This window comes from Seriola aureovittata, chromosome 9 (assembly GCF_021018895.1).
Source record: "Seriola aureovittata isolate HTS-2021-v1 ecotype China chromosome 9, ASM2101889v1, whole genome shotgun sequence".
Lineage (NCBI taxonomy): Eukaryota > Metazoa > Chordata > Actinopteri > Carangiformes > Carangidae > Seriola > Seriola aureovittata.
In genome coordinates, this window is record NC_079372.1 from 4,752,176 (window position 1) to 4,766,771 (window position 14,596).

Below are 14,596 nucleotides of genomic sequence, written 5' to 3' on the forward strand. Positions count from 1 at the left end.
GTTTCCTGTCACATTAGAGCCACATGCATTGTGTTTCCCTGCTTGTAACTGTCCACTGCAGGTGGTTACAGAACCTGATGTATATTTAGTAGAGTTGAGTGCGTGGTGGAGGGTGTCAGCGGGAGGGGGCGCGGGGCAGGATTAGGAACAGTAGTCTATAAAGCCTGCGCCTTCACTCGTGCCTCCCCTGAGAAGTAGAGAGTGAAGGAAGAGCAGCCGCCCTCTCGTCTTTCTCCTTTTCCTTTTCCTTTTCCCTTCATCACGCCAACCTGTCCGCCTGGTTCCTCTGGCAACATGTCCCAGAATGTCCATCCAACCGCGGACCCCACAAAGATGGGGCTTGGACGGTCCATTGCCGTGCTGACGTCAGGAGGAGACGCCCAAGGTAAGCAGAGGATGAGGCTGCACAATTTCAATCTCTGCTTTACGTTTGAACTGTTAAAACATAAAATCAGCAAAATGGGGAAAAGCATCTTCCCTGCTGATGTGTCTGAGCACAACAACGACACTGGATCCAACCAGCTGTAGAAACACTGGTCTCTCTACTTATAAAGTATCATGTTAATGCTCTGACTGCGTGACATCCTAAGTAAGCGCATGCAACATTTTTCCAAGATGTAAGAGTAGCAGAGTCGAAGGCCAGCTGCCGGGGGATGACGAGTCTGAATCCTATTTGAAGTCGTGAGCAGTTGCCTAATGTCCTTATAAATGACAGGCAAAGCCCATAAACTCCCACGGTTGGCTAAAATGTGTAGTCGATTAAGATAAGAAACTGTACAAATCAAGCTTCATCTAAGAGTTCTTTGAGATAACAATTCAAACACGTTTTTCTTTCCAGACTAGTTTGACAGTTGATAATTATATTTAATAATTTGACGTTCAGCTTCTATAGACAATTAATCCGTCAGCTCTACTTGAAGCTCAACTCGGCGATGTCTCATATTCATATTGCTGTTCCATCTTTCCCTCCAAACCTGGCTCTGACTCTTTGTGTAGGTTTTATTTGCCCCTTGTCCCCCTCGTGCATTCCCTTATTTCACCTTTGGGGCTAATTTTAGTGGCTGTGACCTTTTTCTGGTATGGAGGAGAGAAACGCCCACCATCCACAGCTGCTGTCTGTTGAAACAAGAGCTGCAAGATCTGCCAGCCTACCACAACACAAACGTACACCGTGGCCTTTCGTGTGCCAGACAGCTAAGGGCGAGATGCTACACAAGACGTACAGTCCCATAACCTCAGCTCCTTTCCCTGAGGGTATTTTTGTCTCATCTGATTCCAATGTATAGGTCACTTAAAGGTCAAGATGGGTGTAAGTCTTGTGACAGGAAGTGTTATGTAGGATCTGACACTGTCATGTGATTAGTGATGATATCAGTTTTAATTTCATATCATTTTAATCGATTATCGTGGCCTTAAGAATTCACGTTAATGATATTATCGCGATATATCTATTGAAAATTTGAAAAAGAAAATGTTATCGGTGGAATTCATCTTTGACTTTTTTAATCGTTTTGTCTCTTTTTTCGGCAAATGAGTCGAACTCAGATACGAGTGTGGGGAGGTGGAGAGAGAGTCTGTGACCATAACTGTGCTAAAGCAAACAAAATGGATTGTGAGAAAGCAACCAGATGTACTTATACACATAATCCACAACATGTGCCGTGATAATATTATCATGTGTGTGTTATTAACATCATCATGTCATTGGTGTGTGTCAGGTATGAACGCCGCTGTGAGAGCCACAGTCAGAGTTGGTCTTTACACCGGAGCCAAAGTCTACTTTGTTCACGAGGTAAGGGCTGCGAACAGGCCGCATTACACAGATGTGTCGTAATATCACAAATAAATTCTTAAACTTCTGAAGGAGTCCGTATATTATCAAAGTTACACCTTTATTTAAACCAGTCCATCAGGCGTAACTGTATCTGTACCACAGTGTATGTTATCGTGTCCTGCAGGGATACCAGGGCCTGGTGGATGGAGGGGATAACATTCGCCCGGCCACGTGGGAGAGTGTGTCCATGATGCTTCAGCTGGTGAGTGAAGTGCAGTAAACAAAGCACAGACCAACACAACGCAACTTATACACATTAGCCACGCTTTTCTTTTTTTTTTTTCCATGTAGACAGACAGTGATAAACTGAAATCTAGATAAATGTTCAAATGTGACAGACCTGTGTCATTAAAGGGTCAGCTCACCCAAATTATAAACAAATAGATTTTTCACTTAACTTCACTGCTGCTTAGCCATGAATATAGTTTTAATTTCTTTACTGTTACAATATAAAAGCATAATTACAAATCTCCCCATCTTTTATTTTATTTTTCAACATTCCCAGTCCCCTCTCCCATCTACTTTTTCATAATTTGGGTAAACTGACCCTTTAGCCTTTCCGGCACTTACCCCACTGGGAGTAAAGAGTTTCCTCCAGGTCTCCATGAGCTCTGATAACATGAGAGACTGTTTTCTGAGTGATGATATTAAATGGCTGACCTGGTCCTGTGACCGAGGGATGATGGCGGTGCAATAACATCGTTGTCATCTCTGTTGTCTAAATTAAGCGACCTGGCAGTGGAGAAGACATGACATGCTTAGATTCATGAAGTGTGTGAAAGTGAGCAATGGAGTGGGCATGGGCCATCCTAGGATATCATCTTTACAGTGCCTATTCAACATGATGCAACCCCCCGTGATGAGCCTTCAAGGCACCTTAATGTGTGTCATAAAGCTGCCCTGATGCCCATTTCTCCGTAGAGATTTGTATTTAAGGGGTAACAGGCTATTGGAGAACTTCTATTGAAAACATTGTGGGGTTAAATGTTACATTTTTCTTCCTCCACAGCCAGATAATCTTGGTGTATGAGTAACTGTGATAAAAACAGCTTCTTCTCTTCACATGTTAGGGAGGTACAGTTATCGGCAGTGCCCGCTGCAAGGACTTCAGAGAGAGGGAGGGTCGTATGAAGGCTGCCCTCAACCTGGTGAAGCTGGGCATCACCAACCTGTGTGTGATCGGAGGTGACGGTAGTCTGACCGGAGCCAACCAGTTCAGGACTGAGTGGAGCGGACTGCTGGTTGACCTGGTCAAAGCTGGTAAAGAGAAAAAACATAGTGCTGTGTCTGCACAACTGTGTCCGTCAAAATGTCTGCCTGAGTTTCTTTTCTAGTCCGTCACTTAAAGATGGATTGGAGCAACAAAATGTCAGACTTTAATACTGTTTGTTTCCCGTGTGCTATCAATAGTGAGTGTGAATTGGTTGCCTGACCTTAACCACATTGCTGTTACTGATATCACAAGAGTGAAGGTCAGGTCAACCTCTAGTTATAATCCTTAGAATAATCCTTCAGATGTTCATTAACTCACACCCCATTTTTGATACTATTACTGTAATTATCAACACTAGCTCTCTATCTAGTAGATTTCATCATTAGTGGAAGAGTTTTCTTATTTCCTTCTTTTTCTTATTACCTACCTGTACATATACCACATTAGTTTGTTTGGCTGCACTGTAAACAGATAATACACTTGCCCTTCTGTTGCATTTCTGACAAAGCAGCTGCTAATGAGTTTTTGCTGCCGCCAGAATCCTATTACTATAATTAGAGAGCGGTGTGTGTGTTTGTGTCTCTCTCCTTGTAACCGTTCTGTCTAGGAAGCAGCTAGGGACACAAAATGTTTGGTTGAGTCGTTCCGTTATTTTTAATTTTTTTTGCACATGTGCTTTGTGATATGCCGTAATGCGGTAAAGAGGCTTGCGGTGCCTTAGTGTGGATCTACTTTACACAGTCAACAAAACGTGAAGACGCCAAATACAAGACATATAGTGCAGTAGAGAATCTCCAGAGAAGTCAGGTAAGTATTCGTAAGTACAGAAAATGGGCGAGTTGTAATCAAACCCCTGGAAAGCTGAAATCTTAAGGATTATGAAGAAGTCAGATTTATTTATACAGCCTAATATCACACTTTAAGAATTTGCCCCAAGGGGCTTTACAATCTGTACAGGCACCCTCTGTCCTTAGACCCTCGAATTTGATAATGAAAAACTCCCCAAAAGAAACTTCAAGATGAGGTGAATAAAACATACCTCGTTACCAAACAAGGGATTTGATTAATTGCTCCACTAAGCAGATGACAGCTCTGAAGTGGATCCTGAATTATAACCTGCCTTGTACAGGCTCTGTTTCAAAATGTATATAATAAATACCATGAAATGAATTTGTATTTAACCAAATTACTGCGGTCAGTGGGGGGCCACAGCTCATTTCTGCCATGAATAATGCCTCTGAGAACAGAAAAGAAGAGGAAAAGAGAAAAAAAACTTCTATGTGAAGAAGAAATGTTTTAAGGACAGAACAACTATAAAACTAATTGTAGGTATTATACATTTAATTTATTTTCATTAACCAATAAAACATCTATTTTCAAATCGTCTGTAGGAAGGATTACAGATGCAGAAGCCAAGAAATCTTCCCACCTGAACATTGTCGGCATGGTCGGCTCCATCGACAATGACTTCTGTGGCACTGACATGACCATCGGCACTGACTCCGCCCTGCACCGCATCATCGAGGTGGTGGATGCCATCACCACAACAGCACAGAGGTCAGACATCACTGTGCACCCCCCTACACACACACACACACACACACACACACACTCAACCCACCCCCACCATGTGCTTAGTGATGGAGAAATTACATATTAGTTCAGGTGGGATCGTAGCAACAGAAAAGAACAGAAGACAGGTAGAAAAACATTAGAGTGTGAAACAATGCGTCACATTTCTGATGCAAACTAACACGATGCAGCATCAGGCCAGATACAGTCTCACTGAAGCAGTTTGCTTCATGGATTTAGAAAGGTATAGTCTGTATGAGAGTGTACACCCAGAATACACAGATGTTTAAATGTGTATCATGAAATGGATATTTTTGCAGGGCAAACTTATTACCCTACTTTCTTACCTGTAAAATATGTTCATCCACAGCCACCAGAGGACGTTCATCCTGGAAGTGATGGGCAGACACTGTGGGTCAGTACCTGGTGTGTTTGGTATATTTGTGTGTGTGTTGTGTACCGAGGGGGACAAATCTGTGTGTGTATGTAATTAACATACAATGTGATTGCCTATTGTACTATTATCCATGCTACGATATGTATTTGATCATAAAATGCCAAACAAAATCAGATCACTAGTGATTATTTCAGCATGTATCAAATAAAAGTAATTGTTATTTGCATTGTTCACTTGCCGTGACAGTACAGGCAAAAAAAGTCAGAGAAACTTTTTTAAAAACATTTTTAAAAAGTTCCTTTTAATGAATAATATCATACTAATTCACTGATTTACATAATGTCTCCATGCATTTTTTTAATTTCAGAAAATTCCATTTACATTTGCATTTACTTATTTGTCAGAAATCTTTATCCAAAGTGACGTATAAGTGAGGAACAATACTAAAGCTTCAGTGCTGCAGAAGACTTTGGCGTTAGCACTATCTATTCAATAAGTGCAAGGAGGTCACGTAAAGAAGTGCACTGAAAGTGGATAGTAAGCGCTAGTTAAGCTAGTTAGACGAGAGATGAGTCTTGATGGAGATGCCCCTGCTATGACAGCATTTGGTAGATTGTTCCACCACTGGGGAGCCACAAAGGAGAACAGTCTGGACTGTAAGGGTTTCACTGTGCATGAAGGGAGGCCTGCTAGGATGGCATTGCAGCAGTTGAGGTGAGAGATAACCATGGCTTGGATCAGGAGTTGAGAGTCGTATGAGTCAGGTAAGGCCTGACTTATGTTGTATAGAGCAAAGCAACATGACCAGGAGACAGATGCAACATGGTAAGAGAAGGATAGCTGATCATCAAACATGGCACCCAGGTTTCTCGTGACCTTGGTTGGGGTAAGAGATGAAGAGATGAAGAGGTGATTTTGTCTTGGATGACATATCCACCATGACGCACTGAAGGAGCACCCCTTAACATAGGATTTAAATCAAGAAAGCACATTGCCCGAGATGCCGATATGAATACAGATAGCAGTGGATCACCGTATCAAAGGCTGCTGATAGGTCCAGCAAGAACTGAGGACTGAGCTGCAGCTCTAGCCGCCCTTAGGGCTTCTGTCACAGACACTAGAGCTGTTTCAGTTTCAGTGGAGTGGCCGTTCTTAAAGTCTGACTGATTTGGATGAAGGAGGTTTTTCCATGAGACGAAATTCTGCTTGAAAACTGCCCTTTCTATACACTTAGATACAAATGGAAGTAGTGAGCCCGGGCGAAAGTTCTCCACTTGAGCAGGGTCAAGTGAGGAGCAGAGCAGTTACCCAAGCCTGTTTGAATGTGGTGCCTGGGGAGTTATCCGAGCCTGTTTGAATGCAGTGAAGCATTTATCACATGCGTTATTACTGGCACAATGGTGGGAGATATGGCTTGGAGGATGTTTGTGGGAATGGGGTCTAGTGCACATGTAGTAGGGCAGCTACCTGTCAGAGAACATGTCCTCAACCTGGGGAGGCTGGGAAGGACGTGGTAGGACCACTACATGTTACACTTTGTTCTGAGCCTTTTACTGAGCCAGAGGGTTGAGTGAGGGAGGTGGTGAATTACTGAGAAGGACATGAGAGCGATGTGGGAAACTGGTTGTCTCTGACAGGTTCAGAGAATTTACAACTTTCAGTAAAGAAGGAAGCAAAGATATTGGCTGAGAGATTTGCATGTGGTGGCGGAGGACTAAAGTTTTGAAGGTGGAAAAATTGTTTCAGAATGTCTGTCGTCCTGCTGATGTTATCAAGGTAAAAAGTTGTTTTGGCAGCACTGATGCTGCAGGAGAGGGAGGATAGGAGTGACTGATAACCCTTGAGGTCAGCGGGGTCGCTGATTTTATGCCATTTTCTCTCAGCAGACCAGTACGCGGCTTTTGGATGGTGTCAGTCTGCTATGGGTGAGGCAGGTTTAGTGGATAGAGGATACAGGTTATCCAGAGATGCTGTGGCATCATGAGGAAAATGTGCTAATTGGGGGCAGAGCGTAGGTGACCATGGAGGAAAAGCGGGTGGGAGACAAGTTGCTGAGGTTGTGGCAGAATGAAACAGCGGTGGCGGGATGGACAGCAGCTCCGGGATGTAAACAGTGAAACAAAAGACAGGAAGTGTGGGCGAATGTGTAGTTAGTAGAGAGCACATTCGGGGTAGCAGTGGTTTCAGGATTGATCCAGATCTCAGTGAGTGCCAGAAGCTCCAGGGATACCTGGTTATTATGGGCGGAAATTAAATCAGCTTTGTTAACTGCAGGTGGGCAAGTCCATGGTCCAACAGAGAAGTTTGTCAGAAAGGTTTAAACTGTACCTTTTTCCAGACGTAAGCCTGAATCATCTACAGATACAGCTGGTACATGGGTTTTATCTTGGCTGCAGGTACCTGGCCCTGGTGACGGCTCTGGCCTGTGGCGCCGACTGGGTGTTCATTCCTGAGATGCCACCAGATGAGGGCTGGGAGGACCACTTGTGCAGGAGGCTGACAGACGTATGTGTGTCTTTATCTGCAGATGGAGAAGCCTGCCAACAACATCTCTGTACACATGTCAGTCAGAATGCACAACCGCATTTTTTTATTTCCTTTGATTATTCTTTCAGCAAAGGGCCCGAGGTTCTCGTCTGAATGTGATCATTGTAGCTGAGGGTGCGATGTCCAGAGAAGGCAAACCGATTACATCTGAACAGATTAAAAAGGCAAGCACTTCCTCATGATATCAGTGAGAGACAACACTACAAGTACCACAGACAATATCACATACTGACAGATTGCTTTGCTGTTCCTTAGCTGGTGACTGACAGGCTCGGCTTCGACACTCGCACCACTACTCTAGGACACGTACAGAGAGGCGGCACACCCTCCGCCTTCGACAGAGTCCTGGTGAGCGATAGATGCTGTAAAGAACAGCCTACATTTCTGACTCTGCGTCTCCTCACACACGCCTGATGATCTGACTGTGTGTGTGTGTGTGTGTGTGTGTGTGTGTGTGTGTGTGTGTGTGTGTGTGTGTGTGTGTGTGTGTGTGTGTGTGTGTGTGTGTGTGTGTGTGTGTGTGTGTGTGTGTGTGTGTGTGTCGTCCAGGGCAGCAGGATGGGAGTGGAGGCCGTGATGGCGCTGCTGGAGGCCACTCCAGACACTCCTGCCTGTGTGGTCAGCTTGTCCGGGAACCAGGCGGTCAGACTGCCGCTCATGGAGTGTGTGCAAGTGGTGCGTCCAAATATTTTTCAACCTGGTGTGAAGATTTCACTTTCTGTACTTTCTTCGTGTTTTGCTCTTCTTTGTTCCTGACATTACAGGAAGGGATTTCTCCATCTTTCTCCATCTTTCTCCCTCTCACACTCTCTGTCTCTCTCTTTCCTTGACAGACCAAAGACGTGACTGCAGCCATGGCTGAGGGCAGATTCGAGGATGCTATCAAGCTCAGAGGAAAGTACGTATTTTCCTCTTAAGATTAGTATGATAGGAATGAACAATTCAACTGATCCAGCAAACATTGTGTTTGAGTGTAACATGATGCACCAAGGATCCACGACAGTGTCAATCAAATTATTATTATTATTATGATTAGACTTTTATCATGTTTTTTGTATTAAATTAATAAATTGCAGTGTGCAACCTAAAAGTTGAAGTCCCCCCTACAACTAAAATTGTGTTCTGCACATTTTTACTTCACTCAAATGTTTGGCCTTCATTGTTCAGAATGATGTTTGACACTAAAAGGCTGTTAACACATTCATCTGCTGGAGGGGGGAATTTTTAAAGGTTAGAAAAGATTAGAAACTTCTTCTGTTAAAGCTGTATTTAACTCATGTGGAAGCTAATTATGGTTCAGTGTACAACTAACAGAAAGGTGATGTGGTAACTTGAAATCTCTAGTGCACATATACTAACAATGGACACTTTGGTGAAGTAGGAGACATCATTTGTCCAGTTGTTCAAGTTTTGAAATTGATAATATTTGCGTATTTAAGATTCTGGAGAGGGAGTAGATGCAGGTTTATTGAAGTTTTAAAGAGGTAACTGAACTATTTTTCAATCAAATAGATATCAAAGCATTCAAAGAATTAAAAAAAAAAAATCTTCAAACATGTCTGGAGGGGATCATGATATCACCATTGAGATTTTTAAAAAGAAAAAGATTGATTTTAATTTAGCGCAGAGCAACCAGCACGCTGTATTTATGATTTGCAGGAGTTTCGAGAACAACTGGAACACATACAAACTTCTGGCTCACATCAACCCCCCAGATGTTAAGGTGAGGACAATCCATTTTGTAACAAACCAATGAGTTATTAGATTAGATTAGATTCAACTTTATTGTCATTGCACAGAGTACACGTACTAAGACAACGAAATATATATATATTTACACCAACACCTTCTTGTCCAACAATCTCTTTCTCTTGCTGCTAGAGTAACATCAATGTGGCCGTCATGAACATCGGCGCCCCCTGTGCTGGTATGAACGCTGCAGTCCGTGCAGCAGTCAGGATGGGCCTCATCCAGGGTCACAACATGTTGGCTGTCCATGACGGCTTTGACGGTCTGGCTCATGGACAGGTGGCTGCACATTTCCCCCTTTTGTTAAGATTTGATGAAATTTGGAGAATGAATTGTAAAAAATATATGTTTTGTCATCCTGAGCCAAGGAATCCAAGAACAATGTATAATGTGTAAATGTTTAGACTAGACTGAATTAGCCTTTAGCTTGCTATGTATCAAACTGAAACTGATGAATGGGGCCAAAAACATGATAAAAACACAACTGATAACTGTAATATTACTATGACAAGTTATTGTAACAGGCACAATATTTCAGGTATTAGTACTAATGGTGAATGGTGTATGTTTTTAATGGTTTCTTCCACTGCAGGTTGAGCCCATCACCTGGACTGCAGTTAGTGGTTGGACTGGAAAGGGAGGCTCAATGTTGGGCACCAAGAGGTATCAAACATCAGCTAAAAATCCTTATTGTTTTGCTTTATTGAAAAGAAAAACCTGTCATTAGACTACAAGCTCTTCACGGCGTTATTTGTCTCTGTTTAATAAAGAACTCTGCCGGCTAAAATACTGGAGGAAATCAGCCAGAACATCGCCAAGTTCAACATCCACGCTTTGGTGATCATCGGTGGATTTGAGGTAAAAACAGGACAGCCATTCTTCTCCTATGAAACCAGAAGTCATGTGTAAATGTTTCTCTCAGCCTCAGTGATGAATTCACAAGTGATATGACACAAACAAATGAATCTTCACCTTGTGCCCCGTTGCAGGCCTACGTGGGAGGCCTGGAGCTGGTTCAGGCCAGGGAGAAATATGAGGAGATGTGCATTCCCATGGTGGTTATCCCCGCCACCGTCTCCAACAACGTCCCTGGCTCCGACTTCAGCATCGGCGCTGACACGGCCCTCAACACCATCACCGCGGTCAGTGCTGTAACACACACACACACACACACACGTACATGTATATAACAATCAGGAGCTAAACCTGTCTAGTATATTCCTCTGCAGACCTGTGACAGGATCAAGCAGTCTGCAGCAGGAACTAAACGCCGCGTGTTCATCGTTGAGACTATGGGTGGTTACTGCGGCTACCTGGCCACCATGGCTGGTCTGGCTGCCGGGGCTGACGCTGCCTACATCTTTGAGGACAAATTCAACATTAAAGACCTGGAGGTGAGCCAATCCTGCGAGAACGGGACCCGCTTGTCCACTTTTTCAAATTTTAAGTCATAATTTTAATGACAATGTTAAAGTCGTAGTGACGGGTGCATAGGATCAAAAACTCTTGACTGGAGGAGAAAACCACTGATGGACAGTGGGCGGCTGGATTCTTTGGTTTTCCTCTCCAGTCACCAGGTTTCAGCTTTTAACGTTTCTGTGGCTTGGGGAGTGACGTGTTGCGGGTGTTTGAATTGTGGATTTGGTCTACAGGTGAATGTAGAGCATCTTCTGGCGAAGATGAAGACAACAGTGAAGAGAGGTTTGATCCTCAGGTGGGTTTTGTTCACGTGTGACCCAGAAGGGCAGCTGATGTGAATTGAGCTACACTGTCATTACATATGTGGTCAAAGCTGAGTTAAGACCAGAACAAAAAAACATCATAGGAACTAAAACACAGAGGTACAAAAAACAAACTGCACCAACTGTACTCTGGCTGGTTAACGCTAGCTGGTGAGATTTTACCTGTTTCCTGGAATAGTTTGTTTTTATATTATATTTTGATGGTTCAAGATCAATGAGTTTTTTTTTTTTTTTAAACCACATAAATAACACAATAGCTAAATCTTAAATCATAATGAAGGTAGAAAGGAGCATCTTTATATAGACGCTCAAAGTGTACTTACTAAACAATTAGTTCAAATGTATGAGAGCTAAGAAAAAACAAGAACATATTTTATGTGTGGATACTGTGTTTCCTTTTCCAAATGGAGCAAATTAATATATTAATTATTAATTTTGTGAGGCTTTTTTAACAGTAATTAATAATAAAAAACACATAAAAGTGAGGTTTTACCATTTATATATTTTATTTCTATATCAACTTCACTGTTTCTGTAGTTACTGCTCCTTTGTAAAAATAAATAATTTTTAAATACCCATCATCTGGGTAAATACTTAGTGATACGGAGTGGACAGTATTAAAACCAGTTAACACACACATGTTGCCGGTAACATTTAATCATTTATTTATTAAGCAGAGACTAATTAACAAGTAGGAATGGCAAACATTTACTTCGTAACCCATAAATAATGAATTCAGAATTTGCCCTTTTCACCATGTAAAAACAGATAACCTCTCGTGGGGGATTTTAACACATTCTGTATCTACAGGACACAACTACTTGATTATCTACTATCGGTACGTTATTTTCACTGACAAGCACAGCTGTAAATTATAAAATGAACGATGGCTGAATTCCATCAAGCTGCCTCAGAGTCTTGGGTCACTGTCTTACCGGGATACTTGAACAGAACAGAGCCATTGATTAATGTTATTAGTAACACCTGTTCTTTAACTGCTGTGATGAGTCAAAATGTCTGCTGTGAAAAACTTCATATCCGTCCTGATAACAGTAGAATAATCTGTCACTGTTCGTTCTGCAATAGGAACGAGAACTCTAATTCCAACTACACCACCGACTTCATCTTCAACCTGTACTCAGAGGAGGGCAAAGGTATCTTCGACTGCCGTAAGAATGTTCTGGGGCACATGCAGCAGGTCTGTGTAGAAACACCTCCAAATAAAAAGTGACTGATTTTCTCCTTTTTCTGCTTTCTACATTAAAACGTGATTGCTGACAAATGTGTCTTTCGTCTACAGGGCGGCACTCCAACGCCCTTCGACAGAAACTTTGGCACAAAAATGGGAGCCAAGTCTGTCCTGTGGCTGACTGAGAAACTCAAGGAGTGCTATAGGCATGGTATGTTGATAAAATCAAATTCTCCTGCTGCACATTGGGATGTTATATAATAATACCAACAGGCAGTGCTGGAATGTATCTGCGTTTATCAACTGTACCTAAATTTTGCGCTCACTTTCCTTCATATGCTACTAATGCTAAACTTAAAGGAACTATATGTAAGTTTTTGCTATTGCTACATAACCAACGTTAGCATCCAGAGCTGTTTACTTACCAGTCTACAAGAAATGTTGTGAGTTCAACATCAAACTTCATTCCTTTACTCGCCAAGAGCAGTGCCTCCAACAGTGGACAGCAACGCCAACGTTAACTCTTGTTTTGCTTCTATTTCTATCACTTCTTTTCTTCTACTGAAGCTAGCATGCTAACCAGCTAGCCCTGAGCTGGCCAGAACGTCTCGTCACTTTCCGATAGAGAGTAAATGCAGTGTCCGGTCTACCTTGAAGAAGTAGTGCTGCTGAGAGGCAGTATTATGTCCTGTATTATAACCAGAACTATGGCTAATGAAATATGATGATGTATCAAACTACCAGACAGTAGTTAAAATTTACTAAACCTAGAAAAGTAAAAAACAAAAAACAAAAAGTAAATCCTACTTACATATTAATGCACATCAAGTTTATGGGGACTGACTCACTGTTGGAGCCAGACTAAAGCGGCCATTCGAAGAACTGCAGTTTTGGTACTTCTGTGTTGGCTTCACTTTTCAGACCTCGGAGGTTGCTGCTTGGTGTTAACCGAGCTGTTTCACTTCCTTTGTCCTTCAGGCCGTATCTTCGCTAACACACCAGACTCTGCCTGTGTGCTGGGCATGAGGAAGAGGGCGCTCACCTTCCAGCCACTTGCTGAACTGAAGGGAGACACAGATTTTGAGTAAGATACATGTTTTCCATAGGACATACTGCACTACAAGTAACAAGTGTGATGGTGAACAGTGACTTTGACTGATCCCTCTGTCTGCTGCAGGCACCGCATCCCAAAGACCGAGTGGTGGCTGAAGATTAGGCCCATCATGAAGATCCTGGCTAAGTACAACATCAAATTAGACACATCCGAACACACTGATATGGAGCATGTGATCAAGAAGAGGAGTCCTCTTGGGAAGTAGAGTCAGTCTGCTCTCACAGAGCACAGGGATAGAGCAAGGCAAATTGTCTGTTCAATTACAATTTTTCTTTCTTGCCCAACTACCTGTCCACATGCCTTGGTAAAAGAGCTGCTGTCTTACTCTCTTATCCTGAATGTGTGCTTCTTCGTTGAATTTAGTGTTTTGTGGCATTTCCAACTCTCAAAAACCTTTTCGTGAATTAACTTTGTAGAAGATGCAAGGTCTTAAGAAGCAGATTAAAGATACATTTCAAAAAATATGTCCCGTGTTGTTGATTTATGTTAAATGAAGAATGTGAATGTGATTGATGAAATGAATGTATATCACTAGGCGGATCTAATTCTCAGTATTCTGGATTTTTTTTTAATTATTTTTGCTCAGTTTCACTTAAACCAAGCTCATGGTGTGTTTAGTTGAGAGCTTGTAAAGCCTGTCACCAAATTACATATAAAACATACAGTATTGTCTGTGTTGATTCTCAGTCATCCAGGCCACAGGAAGTCCAGCTATATCTAGAAGTATCAAAGGTGACTGGACTTACTGTGAGTCAGCAGATCAAACACATCACAATGTCTGTGATTATTAATTAATTTTTCAGTCATTGACTCATAATTTTCTTCATTTATAAACATGTTTTCTTTATTTTGGAGGGAACATTAACTGTGGAGCGTTTCTATCTATCTAAATTGAAGTGTTTTCAGTGGCTTATCAGATGTTCTTAATTGCATCTCAAGCGGGACAAAAAGTGATTAAATCACAGCTCTTCCTTTCTGTTGCCAATGAAGATGTCACAGACCATTCATTAAACCTGCTGGTATCACTGAACACCACTCATGATCATTAGTATGGTGCTAGTGTATTAACTCAAACAGATGAGAAAAACTTTTTCTATTGTTACTACTGAGCACACAAACAAAGACTTCACTGCAACATATAATGTATTGTAAAAAAAAAAAAAAAAAAGAAAAAAAAAGATTTTTGAACGTTATTGATTAGCTTCTTGTCCATCATCATCAGCCAGAGTCAAAGAACTA

At 42.0% G+C, this 14,596-nt stretch overlaps 1 protein-coding gene and 1 long non-coding RNA gene across 3 annotated transcripts; one reads left to right on the plus strand and one right to left on the minus strand.

Annotated features, from left to right (window-relative positions):
• The first annotated feature begins 168 nt into the window (after positions 1-168).
• pfkma (phosphofructokinase, muscle a) lies at positions 169-13,821 on the plus strand. The gene is made up of 22 exons (XM_056384589.1): positions 169-385; positions 1,719-1,792; positions 1,959-2,036; positions 2,905-3,094; positions 4,439-4,604; positions 4,990-5,034; positions 7,413-7,521; positions 7,632-7,727; positions 7,819-7,911; positions 8,113-8,238; positions 8,397-8,461; positions 9,223-9,286; positions 9,445-9,591; positions 9,905-9,975; positions 10,083-10,170; positions 10,302-10,454; positions 10,542-10,706; positions 10,965-11,026; positions 12,141-12,252; positions 12,355-12,454; positions 13,222-13,327; positions 13,421-13,821. Exons 1-22 carry the CDS (start codon positions 295-297, stop codon positions 13,560-13,562), a joined length of 2,343 nt encoding a protein of 780 aa, XP_056240564.1. The 5' UTR covers positions 169-294; the 3' UTR covers positions 13,563-13,821.
• On the minus strand, positions 10,068-13,199 carry LOC130174608 (uncharacterized). 2 transcript variants are annotated; one of them, XR_008828611.1, is made up of 3 exons: positions 13,092-13,199; positions 10,285-10,461; positions 10,068-10,196 (listed from the first exon to the last, which is right to left on the minus strand). It is a non-coding gene; the product is annotated as an uncharacterized LOC130174608 (long non-coding RNA). The 2 variants fall into 2 exon arrangements; XR_008828610.1 differs by having other exon boundaries at positions 13,055-13,199.
• Positions 13,822-14,596: the final 775 nt, after the last annotated feature.

What these genes read in the sequence shown, in the direction of transcription:
- pfkma (XM_056384589.1), top strand. Translation starts at nt 295, where the DNA reads ATGTCCCAGAATGTCCATCCAACCGCGGACCCCACAAAGATGGGGCTT. An exon ending in GGTTGACCTGGTCAAAGCTG is followed by an intron (nt 3,095 to 4,438) that starts GTAAAGAGAAAA and finishes AATCGTCTGTAG; the next exon opens with GAAGGATTACAGATGCAGAA. An exon ending in TCAACATTAAAGACCTGGAG is followed by an intron (nt 10,707 to 10,964) that starts GTGAGCCAATCC and finishes TTTGGTCTACAG; the next exon opens with GTGAATGTAGAGCATCTTCT.